The sequence below is a fragment of the Electrona antarctica genome, assembly GCF_951216825.1.
Source record: "Electrona antarctica genome assembly, chromosome: 8".
Lineage (NCBI taxonomy): Eukaryota > Metazoa > Chordata > Actinopteri > Myctophiformes > Myctophidae > Electrona > Electrona antarctica.
This window is the reverse complement of record NC_136789.1, coordinates 14,377,314-14,399,538: the sequence shown is the minus strand read 5'-3', so window position 1 is coordinate 14,399,538 and position 22,225 is coordinate 14,377,314. Positions and strand designations below refer to the sequence as shown.

Sequence of the window (22,225 nt, the reverse complement as noted above, 5' to 3'; positions counted from 1 at the left end):
ATTCATAAATGTGTTTTCATTAGTGTATTATCACCTGAAAATATTCAGTGTTTTTGTGTAGCTTCACCTCACACAAATTGCAACACAACTTATTTTAGCCTAAAAGGTATCTTCTTCCGCCTTCAGTTTTAATGAATAATCATGAATATATCTGCAATATTTGAAAGGGCTACAGTCAGTGCTTGGGTGGTGCAGTGGTAAAGTAGCTACCCTCCACAGCAGAGGTTGTGGGTTCGAATCCACCGTGTGCATCCAGCTTTGTCCAGCGTCTATACGAACACAATTCGCCCGTGTTTGGGGAGGAAAACCAGGCAGGGATGGTGATATCATTACACGTATTCCTACGGGATGTGGCGGCGCCTGTCAGCAGGAAGTGTTGGGCGGGAGGAGTAGGGCAAAGGCTCTACGTCCTCCTGGTGGGGACTCCTCACTGGAAGGTGAGTCAGTAGGACGCAACAGCAGGGAGGAATTCATTGGCATGACGACTAAACATACTTTGCATCAGCAATGAATCACAGGCAACCTCACCATGAAAAAACCCTTCCAATTATGAGGTGGTTTGCTTACATTTCGTTAGGGGAGCCAATTAAAGTAACGTTTCTCACATCATAATCTCCCCAACGAAGCAAATGCTTTGAAGCACCACAATTATTTTGATTTTGATTTTTTTTTCTCATTTAGAGTAGACAATTATTTCCACCTTTTTTCTCCCAATTTAGTTGTTATGGCAATTCCGGAATTCCCCACACACTTCGTGAGCAGGGGAACACCTTACTCCACAGTTAAGTATCCCCTGCTGACAGGCACCCTGCCTAACCTGCAGGAGTAACCGGTGCAGCGACAGACTGCACCATGGCCAATTGTGCCAGTATATAGACACCTTGCCAAGCCACAGGTTGCAGCGGAGGATTCAAACCCTGAATCTCTGTGATGTGAACAAGATCTTCCCCCTGCGCCAACCGAGCACCCGAAGCACCACAAAAATGAGGTAGGATGCCAGAGGAGATCTGTTCAGATTAAGAGCCTCTTTGAGCTCGTGCCTGACTGGTTGTCATTGATGGTGTGGTTGACAAGGGCATGCACGCCAGTAGACTCACCTCCTCAGGGGGACAGGCAGATTGTGCCAGCTCAGGGCTGGGCAAGGAAACACTCTTCTCCCACTTGTTGGCCATGTGGTTGACCTCCTCCAGCTTCTGCTCACAGCTCTTCTTAGTGTTGAGCAGTGTCACCTCATAAAATTCCTGGATATCTGGGAAAACACCATCCACCAACAGTTATCACATTTTTTATTTCTTACGTAAACAAACACAAAGCGTTTGACTTGACAGTAAGTAGCCAATCACAGGGCTCACTGTGGCAACACATGAGCAAGATATGTTACCACCGGTCCACGGCAGATCCTAAGGGGAATGTCACTACACCCAGAAACGCCACAGCCTTGAACCATTCATGCACATGAATGACCTGATTTACCATAACATACCATAGTTACATGTAACATGATGAGAGCTTGGTTTCCAAATTGCCCATTCACATTAACACTGCCCATTGATATTAACACTCTAATAAAGACACTGTATCTAAACCTTGTTAAACCAGGTACCAAACGGAGGTACCAAACTCAATGGAGGCAATGTAGGGTTCAGTGTCTTCCCAAGGACACTTCGACATGTGGACAGGAAGAGCCGGGATTCGAACCGCCGACCCAGGGATCATTGGACGACCTGCTCTATCTACTGAGCCACAGCCGCCCACAGTGAAATCATAATATTTAGTAATGTGCATACAATATGTTGTACACAGATCGGTGCAGTTATAACCGGTGAAAACATGAATAGGCCTGTTATAGCACCACCATGAGGCTGAATTCAAGTGGCATTTCTTCCTCTGCCAAGTGGGAATATGTGTGCAGAATTGCACGGAAATCGCCCGCTGTGTTCCAGATTTGAAGCATTTTGTTCAAAATTGACCAATCCTGCAAACTTTTGCAATCTTAGCCAATGGGGATGGAATATGGGGAAGCGGACAGGTCTGTGTTGATCACATGACTATAAAGATAGTGTATACCGATTTGCGTGATGTATGGATAAAATGTGTACGAGCAATATAAGAAATGTGTCCGGCTTCATGGTGGAAGATTTGGGGCAGAGGTTCGTCATTGGTGTCTAGGGAGTGTGTGTGCACAGTTTGGCATCGACCGGAGATTAGCTGTCCGCAGACAGACGGACACACAGACACACACACACACACACACACACACGGACGGAGTGCAAAACATACTCTCCCCATGCGTTCGGCTGGTGGAGACAAAAATACACTTGACTTTTAAAACTGCTTTTTGTTACAAATTGCTCCATCTATGCCTTCCCTCTTAGCTTTCCACTATCTTAATAAAATAAAGTACAAAGGGTTGAGGTCAAACCACTCTCCTCTCTTTAACACAGCTATAAGAACACAGTGTTCTTCATCGTGTCTACTGGACTATACATTTAGTATTTATGGGACTAATATTGACCATAATAATAATAATAATATTGACTCATTTTGTATGTCCGTGGCAAAACAAGATTCCGTCACAAGCCTGCATGCTGATGACCCCCGTGTGCAACACTTTATGATGTCAATATGGTTGCGAGGAAAAACTTTCAATGTTTGCCAGTTGGAAGCTGGTGGAGAGTTGAGTTGCTATTCAGCGGGGAGGGGATCTTGGGGAGATAGCATAAACCTGTGCGTGTTAAGGCTCATACATAGTCTGGATTTTCGGTGGTTAGGTGACCACCGAACTACAACATGACGTCACGAGCCGCGGTGAAGAGCAAACCATCGCCACCGCTCCAGCCCTTCTCTCTGTTTTTACTCACCACCGCTCAACGTTATTTCAGCTCCGGTGGTCACCTCACCACCGAAAATCCAGACTATGAATAGGCCTTTACTCTCTAAGGCAGGGGTGCCCACACATTTATGACGTGAGATCTACTTTCAAAATGACCAGCTCAACAAGATCTACCCACTGAAAAAATAAGTGTACAATTGCTGAAAATAGTTTAAATATATAATGTACCTGGGGGGGCTTTGGAATAGGGAGGGGGAAAAAATTATGACAGGCAGTTTCTGCTGTCAAAATATGTCTCCCCCCCCGTATTTAACTTAAACACCCAATGCATTCTCAATGGCAATAGCACAAACTTTGGCATGCTACTAGTCCTATACTTACACCCAGGGCCGTGCAGAGAGCACTGAGGGGGCAGGGGCTCAAACTCCAGAAAAGGGCACATGTGCGCGCGCGCAGCGTGCGCCGATTTTTGGGGTGGTCTTTTTGTGGAGTCCGTCCCTTGTGCCATTTCATCTCATTGGACAGTAAAATAAGCAATATGTTCTCATTAGTCTGAAACTAAAACTGACTGATGGCAGATTAAAAGATAATTCATTATGATAGTGGAATTATCATTACTTGTCAAATGTTTGTCTTGAAGGGCCAATGGCACTTATTGGCCCCCCACACAAGCCCTTATTGGCCCCCCACCACAAGCCCTTATTGCCCCCCCACACAAGCCCTTATTGGCCCCCCATATAAGCCCTTATTTGCCCCCCACATAAGCCCTTATTGGCCCCCCACATCAAATCCCCCCCACATGCCCTTATGTGTGTGTGTGGGGGGGGGCCCTTTCCCTAAAAAAAAAAAAAAAACATTTATGTGAGATCTACTTTCAAAATGACCAGCTCAACAAGATCTACCCACTAAAAAAATAAGTGTACCATTGCTGAAAATAGTTTAAATATATAATGTACCTGGGGGAGCTTTGGAATAGGGAGGGGGGAGAAATTATGACAGGCAGTTTCTGCTGTCAAAATATGTCCCCCCCGTATTTAACTTAAACGCCCAATGCATTCTCAATGGCAATAGCACAAACTTTGCCATGCTACTAGTCCTATACTTACACCTAGAAACCCCATTCAAACCTATTTAGGTTCAGCTTAAGGTGGACATGTTTGCCTGAAAAGAAATCTTTGAAATGTTTTATAGTTTTAGAAATATAGTGCTTTAAAATTTGAGAAATTCACAATGGGGCTCAATGGCAGATATTGGCACGTCAAAAAAGCACTTTCACCTAGAAACTCCATTCACACTTTTTATAATTCAGCTTACTGTGGAGACACATGCTGGAACTTTTTACTTTGAAATGATTTGTAGTTTCTGAGTTATTTAACTTAAACGCCCAATGCATTCTCAATGGCAATAGCACAAACTTTGGCATGCTACTAGTCCTACATACTTACACTATAGAAACCCCATTCAAACCTTTTTAGGTTCATCTTACGGTGGACATGTTTGCCTGAAAAGAAATCTTTGAAATGTTTCATAGTTTTAGAAATATAGTGCTTTAAAATTTGAGAAATTCACAATGGGGCTCAATGGCAGATATTGGCACGTCAAAAAAGCACTTTCACCTAGAAACTCCATTCACACTTTTTATAATTCAGCTTACTGTGGAGACACATGCTGGAACTTTTTACTTTGAAATGATTTGTAGTTTCGGAGTTATTTAACTTAAACGCCCAATGCATTCTCAATGGCAATAGCACAAACTTTGGCATGCTACTAGTCCTACATACTTACACTATAGAAACCCCATTCAAACCTTTTTAGGTTCATCTTACGGTGGACATGTTTGCCTGAAAAGAAATCTTTGAAATGTTTCATAGTTTTAGAAATATAGTGCTTTAAAATTTGAGAAATTCACAATGGGGCTCAATGGCAGATATTGGCACGTCAAAAAAGCACTTTCACCTAGAAACTCCATTCACACTTTTTATAATTCAGCTTACTGTGGAGACACATGCTGGAACTTTTTACTTTGAAATGATTTGTAGTTTCGGAGTTATTTAACTTAAACGCCCAATGCATTCTCAATGGCAATAGCACAAACTTTGGCATGCTACTAGTCCTACATACTTACACTATAGAAACCCCATTCAAACCTTTTTAGGTTCATCTTACGGTTTGCCTGAAAATAAATCTTTGAAATGTTTCATAGTTTTAGAAATATAGTGCTTTCAAATTTGAGAAATGTATAATGGGGCTCAATGGCAGCTCTATGGCTCCTTAGAGTCTAAGGAAACCTTTCCATGTTGGGTGAAAAGACGTGGCTGGTGACAGTGGCAAGTATCAGAGGAAGCATGTGGTCATCTACAGTCACTACAGTTGGTAGTGACCGGGACCACAGCGCTGCAGTGCACATACAGAATTGACAATGACTATATTGGGGATGCGATTTGGGAAAATGCTAAAAGAATGGCTCCATCATTGATATTATAGACAAAGATAATGTATTATTCCAACAACAGTGTTGTTTACTAATTGTTTCCCACTCTTGTGTTCTTGTCCAGTATGATTTGTGGGATAATAAACCTATGAACTGAGATGCTACGACGATACCATGCAAAATGAAAGATGGAAGGTATGGCCCGCTGAGCAGCATACAGTAGGATTGCAGCCTAACAGAGTTAACCTTAGGAAACCAAATGTCTTGCTACTGGGGGTGACACAGGAGACGTGACCTGTACCTACACCGCCCAGTACCTACTCCAATTTAATAGACAGAAGAGACCCAGTGAAAGCCTAATTGTATCTCTGGGGATGCAGAAAGGGACAATGGCAGCCACACAGGCAAAGTCTGGAGAAAGTAGGAGTACTCTATACTACTGAAGGTACTAGTGCTGAAGAGGGACAAAAGTCCCTGGAAGACAATTCGGCTGTTAGGGCAAGATCTGCGCCCGGTTACAATTTGCACCACAGTTACAGGAAAGACAATAAATCAAACAGACCAAGTAATTTCACTTGGTCTATGTTTATATACAGCTTCATGTTTACATTGAGCCAATACATGGGGTGTAGCACTACACCCTGAATAAGGCGCAATGTGGATTGTGGACGAGCAAATTGGCAATTTTTGTTGTACACAAAGATTCAATTCCCATTGACAATGAATGGAGAATTTACGTCATTTGTAGATGAGCAAATCAGCTATTTTTGTCCTACACAAAGATTAAATTCCCATTGACAATGAATGGATGATGTACGATGATAAGAGCGCCCCTCACTTCACACCACGGGTGGAATTTTTTGACAACCAACAAGATTCATTCACAAAAACACTTTTACGCGTCATACAATCTCACAAAAAAAAATATATAGAATGTTTTAAGTAGTAGTAAGTAGAAGTAAGGAGGTAAAACAGAAAGGCCTATTTTTATCCTACTTTTTAATTACAGTAATTATCTGTTGACTCATCATTGCAGGATGTGCTCTGTTGTTTTCACTACTGATACCACAGCATTGTGTGTGTGTATGAAATCTGGTTGGTTTTCAAGAAAATCAACAAGTTCCCCATGATAATTCCCAGGGGACAATTATGACTTTTAAAGACAAACATCTGATGCTGAGCATCTGTTTAGGAAAAGTCATCCCGAGGATGTGTCAAAAATGCAAATGATGTACCATTATGTCAAATGAATACATCGAACAAGAATATCTCTCTCTTGCAGCACGGATCAAATAGTGAAACCTGAATGAAAATGCATGCTTTACACCGAACATAAACTAAGAGGTCACACTACATCAGTGACTCTTTTGGAAAAACTGCAAACATTTTACCTGGTACCATGATCACACAGAATCAAAGCATGAGTCACTGCAGCATAAAAGCCCCACTGCATTAGAAATAGAATCTGCTCATGTGCTATAGAGCCAACATCTGTTTATACGTCATCACAATGTTTACCATTAAGCCTCGTCATTGTGTAACTCAACATTGACAGCAGACACCAGAGACACACCAGAGTTATTAAAAAGCGCCCACATCTATAGAAAGGATACCAAGATCTGCCAAAGAAACCAACCCCATTATAAGTGTTCTGCCATGGCAGTCCCGAGTCCTGTCTCCAAGGAGAAAGGACATTTACATTTAAATAGGTGTTAATAACAACAAGCTATTTAGCATTCACTCTGTAGCACCACGATCATTGATGTCTCTTTACAAGGACTAAAGTAAAAAACTAAAAACTAAAAAACAAACTTTTTAACTAGTTTTATTCATGTACATTTGTGTTACAAAGGCTGCATCATGCAGTACAAACAAGTACTGCATGATGGTTTATTGTCATAATAATGTCCCAGCATTTTGGTAGGTTGACATTCAATTGATAATTATAATTCAATACTTGCTTACAATGCCCATGTTATCAGCACGCTAGTTATAATATAAACCAAACTATAAACTGTTGAAAATAAATCTCACATTAACAAACTATATTATTAACTTCTCACCCAGTTTATATTAAAATCTATGTCACCGCCATTTTCAGTGACTACACATCAGATCTTGAATACCATAACATCAACCACTGTTCCACAAGTGCACAATATAACAATTGGTCCAAGAAGTGAGTCAGTATAGGAACTTACAGTATGGTAAAGATGCCCTGGTTTCACTGGTCATGTTGCAGTGTTGCTAGAGTCCTGTGAAACAGTGAGCTGCCTGTGCACCAGATGCCCCATGGCAGGCTAGCAGCAAGCCTATAATCCCCAGACATACACAGACCGCCAGTTCCCTCCAATAGAGACAATGGCCGTACACTCCACAGCTGATTTCTAATTCAGCCCCTGCCTTGGCTAATGTGCTTAACGCTGCCAGCAATCTACCACGACTCACCACTCTCAATAGAAGCGAGATTCCACTTTTTCCCTCTACAGATGAACCAGTTAAGCTGCCATTCACAGACTAGATATCTAGGGGTTTTGCACACCAGGCGCAGGCTGTATTCATGGCGATATGTATTAATTTTGATATGGGCCAGTGTAAAACTTCACACTAAAAGGAATAAAGGCCATATAGTGCATGAAGACCGGCAGTGGCTCAGTAAGCTATTATAGAGCTGGACGGTTCCCGGTTCATGTCCTGGTTTGGTGTCAAAGTGTCCTTGAGTAAGACACTGAACCCCATACTGTTCCCGATGACTAGGTTGGTGTCCTGGCCTGGTTGCCTCTGCCATCTGTGTATGAATGGGTGACTGTTAAGAGGTTTGGACAAAAGCCACTACAGAAATGCAGACCATTTACCAATTAAGACCTTTGTACTGATTTATGCTTTCTTATATGCTCATGGTACTTGGCTCTCTACTGTATGTTGCGTGGCACTGCTGTGCAGCTTTAGGGGTGGCAGCTGGCATGGTATTTAATACACTTGGCATGCATGTGAAAGCCCCCCTGAGCTCAACATGTTAAGTTATGTTCTTACGCTTAACATAATTTGTGTTGGAAATCTTGGGACCCCCTCATTGGATTCAAGAGGTAGACCTAGGGCAGGCCAGGAAAACTCTAAACAAGGTCAGTTAAGCAGAGTTAGACACATGGGTGTGTTTATGTGAACACATCAAGTAGCCATGATGCAATGCAACTGTACTGAATGTTCAATTATGTTACCTTCAGGTTTTCTGACTCCAATGCAGCTCCTTCAATCCTAATTTTTGCTCTAGTAGTTGACAGAACTTTGATGAGTCTGAATTTACAGCCCAGCCAGCAGTACATAATATTATTGTTGTGGGGAGGTGGGGTGCGTGGCTTGAAAATACGCTAATGGTTCAGACCTCAAAAAGGTTGAGAACAAATCGCTATAAACATATGTATCTTCATAATGGAACAAACATCACAGAGTCCTCCATGAATTGATTACTTCCTCTTCTGTGTTTGACACAAAATCCCAGAGTTGCTATGAATGGAAAGGTCCGTTCTATACATTCATTTCAATGCACAGGACACAGCAACACTGGCTGTGTTGCTTCAACATCACTTTCACTTTGTATGCGCTCCTACGCAAGAAAGAATGAGCCTGCCTCCACCAAACAGAAGAACAAGAAAGGAAGCACAGAGACAAAGGAGATGTTTAATCTAAACTGCCAGCTTATGTTTAAACTCTTATCTTCATGCAATTAATTTTTGTCATAGGGAAGTGATGAATTATTTAAGCAGACCTGGTGAGGAAAATTGGTGGGTGTGGGGACAATCATGCACGTGTTAACAGAGCAATAATCTAGCTAGTTACAGGTTGACTTGGAACTTTTTAATATAAAATGTTGGGTGTAATTGGCATTTAAAATGAGCTGGCCAGACTGCATTAGGTACTATACTTAAATATAAAATGCTCACACTTGACAGTAGCAAAATAAGTCATGGTGGTGGCAAGATTTGTGTTGTGTATGTGGTGCATGTATTGTAATGTATGGAGGTTGCACTGATGTATGAATCTGTGCAATGTACATAGCAAACTATAAACTGGCTAAAATATTAACTAAAGGTTAAACATCATTTAGTCAGTATTAACAGTGAAAGTATCTGTTAATCCACAAGCATTATCCGTTAATCCATAAGCCTTATCATGACATACAATGACCAAAAAATTACAATCTCCTCTGTATTTTCCCCTGTCCCGCACGTGTACTGTAACAAGTTCACAACACGATTACTGATCAACAAAATGGGCACAGCAAGTGTTGTTAATCGTTTTCTTTGCACTTGCTCTCTACTCGAGCATGATTAATTTAATTCATTCCATTTACTACGATCTTCTTGCACTTTGTAAGTCTGTGTAATAAGAGCGTCTGCTAAACGTCTACATTGTAAATCTAAATGGTAGTGATCAGTTACAAAGCCTGTTGTGTCTCACACAGATGTCATAGTTTGGTTAAAACAAAAATAACCTGACACATCATGATGCAATGCACTGCCTCAGGTTTTCCAGTTGGAAAAATAGGTCCTTGAGCGACGCGGTCATACATATACATTAGGCTTTTAACTAAATACATAGTAAAAATACATTTTACTGTAACTTCCGTTTATCAACTATTGTTTCAGTTTCCATTATTTCTCTTTTATTTTTTATCCAATAATACGACATTAGCTGATTGCATGCTTCCCTGCCCCAGGTTTCCACGGCAACCCTGCAGTGGATGTGAGGATATTTGCATCCTCTGAGACAAACGCTCCAACATTCTCTGTGTTGGAAGAAGTACTCCCATTATTATGTTTACTTAAGTAAAAGTAGCAATACCACAATATAAATAATACTAGTAAGTAAAAGGCGTGTATTCAAACAATCACCAGAGTAAAAATATCGCAAAAGTATTGACATCAAAATATACTTACAGTATAAAAGTAAAAGAATATTTATATAGGCTATATAATATATATGTATTTTTTGAGTGGTGTAAACCACTCCTACAACTGGCTTTGTTAGTCTGTCTGTCTGTGCTCAAAAAATGAGCACGGTTGCTATGGTCACCCAGTTCACACGGGTGTGATTTCATTACGTCAGACATTACGTCAGACCACAGCTGATCAGTCTATATAAGACCTTACACCACTCAGTTCACACGGGTGTGATTTTTATTATTAAAATCTGTTTTACTTTTATAACAGGCCTATAGTCTCGCGTTGCCAGACCGTTGCCTCTCGCAATTTTCAAATGCTTCCGTCATACAGTCTGGAGCACGGAAGCTCTGATCATGAGTAAAATATAAAGCTGAAGTGAAGCCTCCCCCACTTCCGTTTCGTCTTTACAGTCGTGCAAATTTATATTCATATATAGCTTGCTGCTTAGCAGAAATGGAAGTAAAAAATAAGCTTGGATTTCGAGAGGTGTATTTCCAGACTCTATATAGCATTCGGACATTAATAATACATGTAGATCGCCTATTTTTGAATAGCCAAAGCATAAAATAAGGCTTAATTGGTTTATGTTTTTTTGTAATCTAAATCTACAAAGTAACTAGTAACTAAATCTGTCAAATGACTGCAGTGGATTATTAAAAGGTACAATGTATTGGAGTGAAAAAAAGTAAATACTCAAGTAAAGTACCTCAAAACCGTACTTACACACAGTACAGTGAATGCACCTAGTTGCTTCCCACCATACAGTAGCTTCCTCTAACAAGCAAAAACACCCACTTACACAATTAATTCTCACACACACACACACACACACACACACACACACACACACACACACACACACACACACACACACACACACACACACACACACACACACACACACACACACACACACACACACACACACACACACACACACACACAGTCACTATGCAGGGCTGCTTTCTCCGTGCTTACGTAACGAGTGGGTGGAGTGGGCTGGGGCTTGCAGTGATCATCATGCCTGTACCCTGCCTCTTCTCTGGGGAGTGATTATTCCGACTGCATCCCCCTCCATAGATAGCCCTCCTCCACGGTGACTAAGGGCTAATTTATACTTCGGTGCACGGCCGCATGGCTTCATTGGCTTGAAGAAAGCCAATGACGGTTGTGCAACAAAGTATAATATAAATTAGCCTTGCGGTGCCCACTAATCCGTCCTTCTCTCTCCACACACATAAGGTACCGGTTATTAGCAATAAATCACCCCCTTGCACTTCCCTTAAGGAATTAAAGCACCTACACTGATCAGTTGTGATGAAATGGGAAAACATGCACGGTCTACACTTGCATTTGACTCAGATTTCAAGCATAATCAAAACCTGGAACTCAGACACGATTCTATAAGGGTGGGCAACATAACTGGCAATACAAAGATGACTGAGATGTAACGGCTAGAGATGCTCCGATCACGTTTTTGATCACCGATTATTTTTTCTTCTTTTTAATATATTATAATTTTTATTTAATTTTTTATATATAAAAAAATACCTGGCAACCCGCGGTCATTTTCATACAGACAGTTGCTTGGAACTCGCAACCTGGCAACCTGCAATGCTCTACATTCCACACTACAGCTGCTGACTGTTGCTGCTGCGGTAGAGTTTTTAAACTCATTGGAATGTATGTTTTTAGCGAGGTGAAACTGAAACAAAAAAAGCCAATGGAAAGATAGAAGTTGGGATGTCATCTGTGTGGACTGTGGAGCATATTATGGACATTTTTTACAAGTATGAAGTCGGCGACACATTATTTTGGATGTAAACGGCGCAGCTTTTAGCTTTTTTGATCGGATTTGCAGATCGTTGAATTTTGCACGGCCGATCCGATCGGCCGATTATAATCGGCCACCGATCGATCGGAGCATCTCTAATATAGACTGCTGGGGGACTGCCGTCTTGTATAGGGTTTAAAGGGGAAAACCACCCATTTTCAACATTTTACTATGTCATTAATATACCTTAGAGCTGTTGTGTGGAAATAATAAAAAAGTCCCCCCATTCTGTGTTTCCTAGAACTGTAATTATGAAAAAAATCATTAACATGGTGAAACACATCTTGATGACATCATCAAGATGTGTTTCACCATGTTAATGATTTTTTTTCAGACCTCTAGTTCTAGGAAACACAGAATGGGGGCAGCTCTAAGGTATATTAATGACATAGTAAAATGTTGAAAATGAGTGGAATGCCCCTTTAAGTGGTTAACTTGAATTCAGTCAATCAATTAGTGTGTAAAAGCTACAGTAAACACGCAACCACTGCGATCTCTTTACATAAATTTCAGAAAATGAATGAAAGGATATTTTTTTATTTTAAACAGCTGCAGACCATAAGTATCCATATGGGGTTGGAGGGTATTGGAAATGTGGAATTATGTAATGGTAGAAGATATCCCCATTTTGCACACAATGGACTGGTGAGATCTTTATTTCACACACCATTGGGTCTAGACTCAGCGCACACACATCCACTGTACCTCAATTGCACAGCCACAGCATGACTCAGGAAGCAAGTTAAACGGATCGTGACATAAAGAAAAATGTTTTTTGTAATTTTTATTTTAGGTTTGCTGAGCTCAATTGCACCCAAAACACCTGAACTTTTAACATTCAGTAGATTTTCTGTGGTCTGGGATTTTCTGGCTCAAACTAGTGCTCAGATTTTCCTGTGGACTGCGATGTAAGAGTCCACAAATCCATAACAATTTGCCAGCAGATGTCACTGTTGAGGGATTTTTCCTGTTTTCATTGTAGCTCAAAAAGCTTCAGAACACACAGAGAAAACCCTAGACCACAGCAAATCCACTGAATGTTGTTCAAGTTGTGTGGGTGTAATTGAGGTCATAAAAAAACAAAAAAATAAATAAAATAATTGAAAATGAATGCCATGAAACCTTTAAGAATAGTGAGGGTAGAAGAGGCCAATCTTGTACAGGAGCAGTGTGTAATAATCGATATTATTTTTGAGGGGCGCTAGCCCCTCCTATGCTCAGCTGTCTGTGCATGTGAATTCTAGCGATGATTTGATAGGCTGCTCACCCCATAGCGATGATTTGATTGGCTGAGCAAAGTACATATTAAGGATAAAAAGTGAGGGCAGACGACAATTAGCCCTTCGCTAAGTCCCTGCCCAACCCGTCCTTGTCCAATACACACGTAACAGCGAGGATACAAGGCAAACTGTCCTTCTCACCCATTCTCCATATAAATAATCCATCATTTCAGTAGCAAGATATATTTATAAGCGACTTCACAGGGAAAACAAGCCCAAAGTCGCTTATAGTAAGCAAACTTGGCAACACTGATGGGTACGCACCTTCAGCTAAACGGAAGAAAATCACACATGAAGCAAAGTGTGCAAAAATAATACAAAGGTCAATTTGTAGCAGAATAGTTCATATTTAACATGCCCTGGGCTTCACCAAGACATCCAACAATTTGCTGTGTGGCATTTCTATGGCAACAAGCACAAAGTTGACTTTCCCATGTTACATGATCTTCCTGCAAACAAGAGATGCAGCAGTTCTTGAACTGGTAAACGGTAAGAAAAGATTATCTGACATGTCCTGCAGCTGCAATCGGTGATATTTGGTTGAATATATATTCCAAATGTCCCCTCATTCACAGGACACACTAATCTATTTCCAAATTGAAACCACTTAGGTTTAGTAGTTGATGTTGGTTCTGAACGTTACTTTGACTGGATCATTTAGGAGAAATCGGATGCAGATCTAAACAGATGTCTCTTTTTTTTTTAATATATATATATAATTTTTATCCCACGATTTTGTAACACATTTTTCACCCCTGTGTCAATTATCTAATGTGATCCTGGGCTCTACACACCCTCCGCCAACCTAGTCCCCATATGGGGGACATGGGGAGAGCAACGGACTTGAACTCATGCTTCCTTCATGCCTGAGTGTCCAAGTTGCTCCTTTACACCTGACAGGGGGGAGTTTCCCTGGTTGGACGTAGCGCGTGGAAGGAACACGTTATTCCAACCAGTTCCTTTCCCCTCTATCAGGCGCCCCAGCTGGCCAGGGGGAGGCAGTTTAGAGACCAGGATTACTGCATGTTTTTTGTGAGGGTACCTACCCTAGGGGACACGGGGAGAACATGCAAACTCCACACAGAAAGGCCCTTTCGCCAACCCTGCCTCGGGTATGGGCACTGATGACGTGGAAGAGGAAACACGCCGCCAGCACCCACAGCGCCCCGAGCGGAAATCGAACCCAGGACCTTCTAGCTGTGAGGCGACAGCACTACCAACTGTGCCACCGTGCCCCCTAGATCTAAACAGATGTCTGAAGAGAAACTAGATAAAGTGCCCCTCGGGGCACAGGGCAGGTTGTGGCCTCCTGGTGGCGCTATAATAGGCCAATGTGAAAAGGGGTGCCATTTCTTCTTACGCCTTGGATGGCAATTGGATGATTTGAGGTGTTTTGTTCCAAAAATGCGTTTTGCAAAAATCCACCTGTTGGTGGCGCTATAACAGGCCAATGTGAAAAGGGTGGGATATATTCCTCAGCCTAGTAGAAAAGTCTGTGAAAGATGTTATGTAAATTGCACGCTGCGTTCATGATTCAAGGCTTTTTGTTCGAAACCTGTTTGCAGGCCAATCCTGCAAACTTTGAAAGCCAATGTTAGCAAATTAGGATGGAATATGAAATATCGGACAGATCCGTCTTGAACAATTGACTATAGAGATAGTGTGTAACGATTTGCAATTTTTTTGGACAGAATCTGGAGGAGTAATATTAAGAAATGTGTTTTTCAAAAGTCGGCCTCCTGGTGGCGCTATAACAGGCTGTTGTGGAAAATTTGGGGCAGAGTGTGCGTGCCAAATTTGGCACCGACCGGGTTAACGGTGCCGGCAGAGCCGGATTTACCTTGCTGAGGGCCCCCGAGCTGGAGCAAAGTTGAGGGGTGCCGAAAACAAAATTTGGGCTAATTTGTTTTCATTTTGGGGTACCCAGGACCCTAAAAAGAGAGGCAGGCAGGCAGGCAGAAGCTCTCAATGGTTTAACCATAATACAACTAAATACAATAACTATACACACATTTCACTTGAATTGGATTTCAATACTTTTCAATACTTTTTTTTGCGGGGGGTCCATAAAGCCAATTTTAATTACTTCCTGTAAGCGAAAGAAAAGCTGTGTGATGAATGATGTACCACTACTCTTATGAATATAAATTAATATACATCCTGGTCTCTAAACTACCTCCCCCTGGCCAGCCGGGGCGGAAAGGAACTGGTCGGAATAACGTGTTCCTTCCACACGCTACATCCGGCCGGGGAAATTCCCCCGTCAGGTGAAAAGAACTCCTCATGCATAGAAGGAAGCATGAGGTCAGTCCGCTGCCCCCCCCAGGTTGGCAGAGGAAGTGTAGTGCCCAGGATTACATTAGATAATTGACACTGGGTGAAAAAATGGGTTGTGGGATAAAATATATATATTAAAAAAAACGAATATAAATGAATATTGATTTCATTCACCCTTTTGATTCCCATAGCTGCACGTTCCTCCAAACACAGCTGATTTTGATTACAGAACTACCTTTTTAATCTTGGCCGTCTCGCCACACGCGCAGGTGCAACGTCCCATAGCCTTAAGGGATGGGCCGCTCTGATTGGTTCAGAAACATATAGGCTTCCATTTCAGACTGAAACTTAAAAATCACACCTGTGTGAAGTGAGGGGCGCTAATATATTAAAGTCTAACTCATGTTGATTAGGTGATGTAATGGTTATGTAGAACAAACGGTGCCAACACAAACGCCTTTAACAATAAAGAGACATTATGACCTAATGAGTTACATTATGACGTCCTTTTTCCCTTCATTGTCAATGGCGTTTACAAAACAAACATTGAACTAAAGACAAACATTAAACCTGTGTATAGGAGGGACTAGCGCCTCTCAAAAATAAAATGCCTCAAAAAGCCATTGCAGTCCCACTTTAATCTACTTTTTTCATAGGTTGGTTCCACTCGTCATGTACTAACATAGTTTATAGGCCTACTCGTCATCAGTCATCTAACATTGCTTAGATCTATCTATCTACAGTATAAATGCACCACGTCTATGTCTGTCTGTACGTGTGTACGTCTGTAATGCACGTAACCCGAGAACCGTTCGCCCCACCGACTTCAAATTCGACACACGGGTTTCACACCCCCACACCCCACAGGGAGTGCAGTTTGATTGATTGATTGATTGATTGATTGAAGTATGTATTAACAGTTTGCAGAATTACAGTACATTTCAAGCACAACTCAATACAAAAACTGTTAACTGTGAATGGACGACACCTTAAAGCATTACACTTGTTTACAAGAGGGTCCACCGTTTTCAATTCATCATTGTGCCCGATGTCGAGTCGGTCGGACCCACGGTTGTCCAGAGACCAGAACCGAGACAAAATGCCTTTGCCCGGGCTCTGGACAGGGCCCCTGCCCATGCTCCATATATGGAGCTGGCCTGGTCTGACTTCACAACACTCCATATTTGGGCATGCCTGACACAGAACTCCATAATAATAAAGGGCCACAGAGAGACGGATACATAAATCTCCATTTATGGGCATAAAAGGGACAAAGACAGACAGACAGATGGGTGGAACGGGTACTCTGACACGGGTACAACGGGTACAACAGAAGCACTACATGCTGCCCAGGCTGCTTCCCACTCTGCCGTCCTGATTCTTCTAGACAGTGCCGATTCTGGCCTCCAAGGGGCCCTAAGCATGATTGTAGCAAGGGGGCCCCCCATGAAAAAATGGGGGGTTTTGAAACAGTTTAAAACAGTTTTAAGTAGACAAACAGAGCAGAATAAGGTATACACATTTATTGTGTCTGTCTGTGTGTCTGTCTGTGTGTCTGTCTGTGTATGACAGACTGACTGGTATAAACAGCGCCCCCGGTGTAGAGGGATGGTGTGACAGACTGGTATAAACAGCGCCCCCAGTGGGGAGGGATGGTATGACAGACTGGTATAAACAGCGCCCCCAGTGGGGAGGGATGGTATGACAGACTGGTATAAACAGTGCCCCCAGTGGGGAGGGATGGTATGACAGACTGACTGGTATAAACAGTGCCCCCAGTGGAGAGGGATGCTATGACAGAGAGACTGGTATAAACAGCGTCCCCAGTGGGGAGGGATGGTATAAACAGCACCCCCAGTGTAGAGGGATGGTATAAACAGCGCCCCCAGTGGGGAGGGATGGTATGACAGACTGACTGGTATAAACAGTGCCCCTAGTGGAGAGGGATGCTATGACAGAGAGACTGGTATAAACAGCATCCCCAGTGGGGAGGGATGGTATAAACAGCACCCCCAGTGTAGAGGGATGGTATAAACAGCACCCCCAGTGGGGAGGGATGGTATGACAGACTGACTGGTATAAACAGCGCCCCCAGTGGGGAGGGATGGTATGACAGACTGACTGGTATAAACAGTGCCCCCAGTGGAGAGGGATGCTATGACAGAGAGACTGGTATAAACAGCGTCCCCAGTGGGGAGGGATGATATAAACAGCACCCCCAGTGTAGAGGGATGGTATAAACAGCGCCCCCAGTGGGGAGGGATGGTATGACCGACTGACTGGTATAAACAGCGCCCCCAGTGGGGAGGGATGGTATGACAGACTGACTGGTATAAACAGTGCCCCCAGTGGAGAGGGATGCTATGACAGAGAGACTGGTATAAACAGCGTCCCCAGTGGGGAGGGATGGTATAAACAGCACCCCCAGTGTAGAGGGATGGTATAAACAGCGCCCCCAGTGGGGAGGGATGGTATGACAGACTGACTGGTATAAACAGCGCCCCCAGTGGGGAGGGATGGTATGACAGAGAGAGACTGGTATAAACAGCGCCCCCAGTGGGGAGGGATGGTATGACAGACTGACTGGTATAAACAGTGGGGAGGCTGTGTTGTGGCTTTAGTCACAAACTTAAGCATAGCCCCTGGAAATTATAGATACAAACACAAGGATAAAATTATATATAAAACTAAATTGTATATATATATATACACACACACACACACACACACACCCCCCCCCCCCCCCCCACACACACACACACACACACACTTATTCAAATTCTTAATTATTCCTTTGCAATTTAAATTATTTATATTTCAATACTGAGCAACAACAACAAAACTACGAATTTGATGCGTTTAATAAGAGCACAAATCAGACTTCACAGCTAGTCACAGAGTGAGACTACAGCGAGTCACCACTCACTCCCAACCATGTCATGATAAAAGAGATGATTATTGATTACAAACTGCAGCAAGCAGCAGCAGTACTAGCCTAGCCACCAGCGTGGCTCAGCCTGTAAACACAACAACAACCCGCGACATTCACAGAACAGGACACTGCAAGTCAGTCTGCAAGTTGACATGTTTATTTACCTGATTGCTCCTTCCGCAGTTCATCCTTACGCTTTTTCTTTAACTTTTTATCATTTCCTGAAGGATAAAGACGCTTCATGATTGAAGATGAGTTCCGTGAGATCTGTGTTGTTGTTGTTGTTGTTGTCTTTTATATGCTACTCTCCCGTCCGTCCGAAACGACACCGAAGCAAAATAACACTTTGAAAGGGGGGCGTTTCGGCGTGGTGGAAATGTCTACTACGATAGGCCTGTCCTTGATTCTGATCACTAAGGTACGCTGTTGGCGGAAGATTTCACCATTGAGCAGCGTTACACTCACTGCGCAAATAACGTAAAAAGCCCCCACGGCTCCGCCCGCCCTGTGCTCACCGTTCCTTGCGTAACGTCGGTACGCAAATAACGTAGCACGCTTTTGCCGACTTTGCGCAGGGCGAGCGGGGGCCTTTTGTGAATTCGGGGGCGGCGGGGGCCCTACGCAGCCTGCGTAGTCTGCGTTTAGGAAGAATCGCCTCTGCTTCTAGACCTATCGGCAGCATTTGACACAGTGAACCACCAGCTGCTCCTAGACACCCTAGCTGATCTAGGCATCGGCGGGACAGCGCTGAAGTGGTTCTCCTCCTACCTCTCGGACCGGATCTAACAGGTTTCTTGGAAAGGTTTGCTATCATCCCCCCGTACCCTCCAAACTGGGGTCCCACAGGGATCTGTACTTGGTCCCCTCCTTTTCTCACTATACACTAAATCCCTTGGCACTATCATCTCTGCTCACAATATATCCTATCACTGCTATGCCGATGACACACAACTGTTTCTATCCTTCCCCCGCTCTGCCACCCAGGTGGAAGAGCGCATCACTGCATGTCTGGCTGACATCTCACAGTGGATGTCTTCCAACCACCTCAAGCTGAATCCAGACAAGACTGAGCTTCTCTTCTTCCCAGCTAAGTCCTGCCCTATGCGGGAGCTAACTATCTCCGTAGACAACGCCCTGGTAACGTCTGTCCCGACAGCCAGGAACCTTGGTGTTGTCCTGGACAGTCAGCTCTCGTTCAAAACACACATCACAACTGCCACTCGATCCTGTAGGTTTACACTCTATAACATACAACGAATTAGACCGTTCCTCACCCAGGAGTCAGCCCAGCTCCTAATCCAGACAACAGTCTTCTCAAAACTTGACTATTGTATCTCCCTCCTTACTGGCCTACCGGCATGTGCACTTAAGCCTCTCCAACTGATCCAAAATGCCGCAGCTCGCTTGGTCTTCAACCAGCCAAAATTCTCACACGTCTCGCCCCTTCTCCGCTCCCTCCATTGGCTCCCGGCTTTATGTAGACTTAGATAGCATTTTATACATTTTATAGCATGTTACGTAGACAGCACTAGAATTGCATTTCATGTAGTCATAGCACTTTATAGTACATGTATAGTATAATATAGTAGTATGCATAGTTTATATATATAGTTTCATTATATAGATACTCCACTGTTATGCTCTTAGCTTACCTATGTTTCATGATAACTACTTTTTATGTATGTGATGTATGCCATGCTTTTTTGTTATTGCTTAATGTAAGTCGCTCTGGATTAAGAGCGTCTGTTAAATGCCTAAATTGTAAATGGGTATTGCATAGCCGGCTGGGGCATGGATCTCCAACTTCCATCGTTACCGACTCCGGTGCTCTACAGCCGGGCACCGGTCTAGCTTTACACATGGGTAAAATATCCTTATAGGGCAGCTGACTTTATTTAACCTAATCCTAATAGGAACATTTTGGATATTTTAAATTGCTAGAATGCCAGACAGCACTTTGTAGAGACAAACAAGGATATGAGCAAACAGCACAGAACCCCTGGTTTATTAAAAGATGTCAAGTTTAAAGCTGCTATAAGCAATAATATGTCAACATTTTAATGACCTTTTTATTTTTTTGGTATTCAGACAGCCCCCCCCCCCCCCCAAAAAAGTAATTTCTGTGACACATCTAGGGGCCGCAATCTGCATTCAAAGATGTTCCTAGAAGCTTTGTCATTGGTCGATAAAAAACCCGGTCGCAATGACCTGACCAATCAGGAAGCAGACAGGCAAATCGACCAATGACAAAGCTTCTAGGAAAATCTTTGAATGCAGATTGCGGCCCCTAGATGTGTCACGGAGACTACTTTTTTTTGGAAGCGTTCTACCCATTGCTGGCTGTCTGAATACCGAAATCTTTTTAAATGAAAAGGTCATTACATAAGTCATGTCAAAATCCAGCTAGACTCTTAACGCCTGATTTATACTCATGTCGCACACCTAAAATAGAATATCTACAAGCTCACAGCATGTCACAGCGCACTTATTATTTTAGGTGCCTTGGCACCTCCCTCGCTCTGTAAAACCTGCATCATGGACAATTTTCTAACACCAGACAGGGAACATTCTGCAACCGTGAAGAATGATACTACTGGCTGATAGAACAATCTCCATCAGTGCAAAAAATAATGATCTCCATATATGGAGCTGACCTGTTCTGACATTCCATATGTTGATCTGACCTCATCAAACCCTGTACACTCAAGACACGCTCCATATATGGATACTTAATCAGGAGTTGTAGTAGCCACGGGGTAATCTAGGCGGTGGATATTGATCTTGTCTTCATGTCTATGTATGTCAATTTTCTTGTTCTTTGTGTTATGTCAAATGTGTGTATATGTGTTCTGCATACTTGGCTGCTGAGTCGCAAGACAAATTTCAGTGTGACCTGACAATAAAGTACTATATCATATCATATCATACATGGCCAGTACAGAATTCATTCCATATGTTGATCTGACCCCCCATGCCAACATCTTTAAATACATTATTTATATTATTTTTTTCTGAAAGCATTCATTTCCTTTGTGTACCCAACTTACATACAATGTTTACCTAGATTCCAGATGTAAATAGGTTTTCAATGTAATGAGTCCCGGGATGCAGGGATGGTCTTTTAGATGAGTCCCAGGGACATTTTATGAGTCCCACTTCAACAACGTTAGGAGTCATATTTTGCAATTTTTATAAATTGCAGCATTTAACTCCCATTTCATTTTATATGGTTATAATGTGGTTATTATATTATTATAACTAAAGCTAGCAAAATAAACTAGAATAAAAAACAGTACAGTAGTACAGTAGTGCATCCCGTGGATACAGAGGTCGTTGTTTTATTGCGTCCCTTAACTATAAACTGCGTTTGGGATGCAAAATGCACCCTATTTTAATCCTGGCTATGCAAATTAATCCAGCACAGAATAATATTCTGAATAAATATATACCTACTGTAAACCTGTCAAATGCAAACACAGAGTAGAGACAAAATGAGGTGTAGTGATGATGGATCAGCCTTAGGGTAGGATGCAGTAATTGATTATTCATATCCCACTGTTTTATGTTAATGTTAAGCCCACACACTGCCCCAAGCATGAAGGGGATAGGAAATGTACAACACACAGTTTCTCATTACAAGACTTCTACCCTGGCCTGGTAATGAAGAAAGGTATAATTTGTTCTAGCAGGGTCAA

General features: G+C 42.5%; 1 protein-coding gene across 1 annotated transcript in view; it reads right to left on the bottom strand.

Annotated features, from left to right (window-relative positions):
* The window catches only part of dlg2 (discs, large homolog 2), a 220,597-nt gene that overhangs the window by 184,920 nt on the left and 13,452 nt on the right, over positions 1-22,225 (bottom strand). The window contains exon 2 of the mRNA XM_079508565.1: positions 1,098-1,249. Coding sequence (XP_079364691.1) covers positions 1,098-1,249 — 152 coding nt within the window. The remainder of the gene's footprint in view (positions 1-1,097; positions 1,250-22,225) is intronic.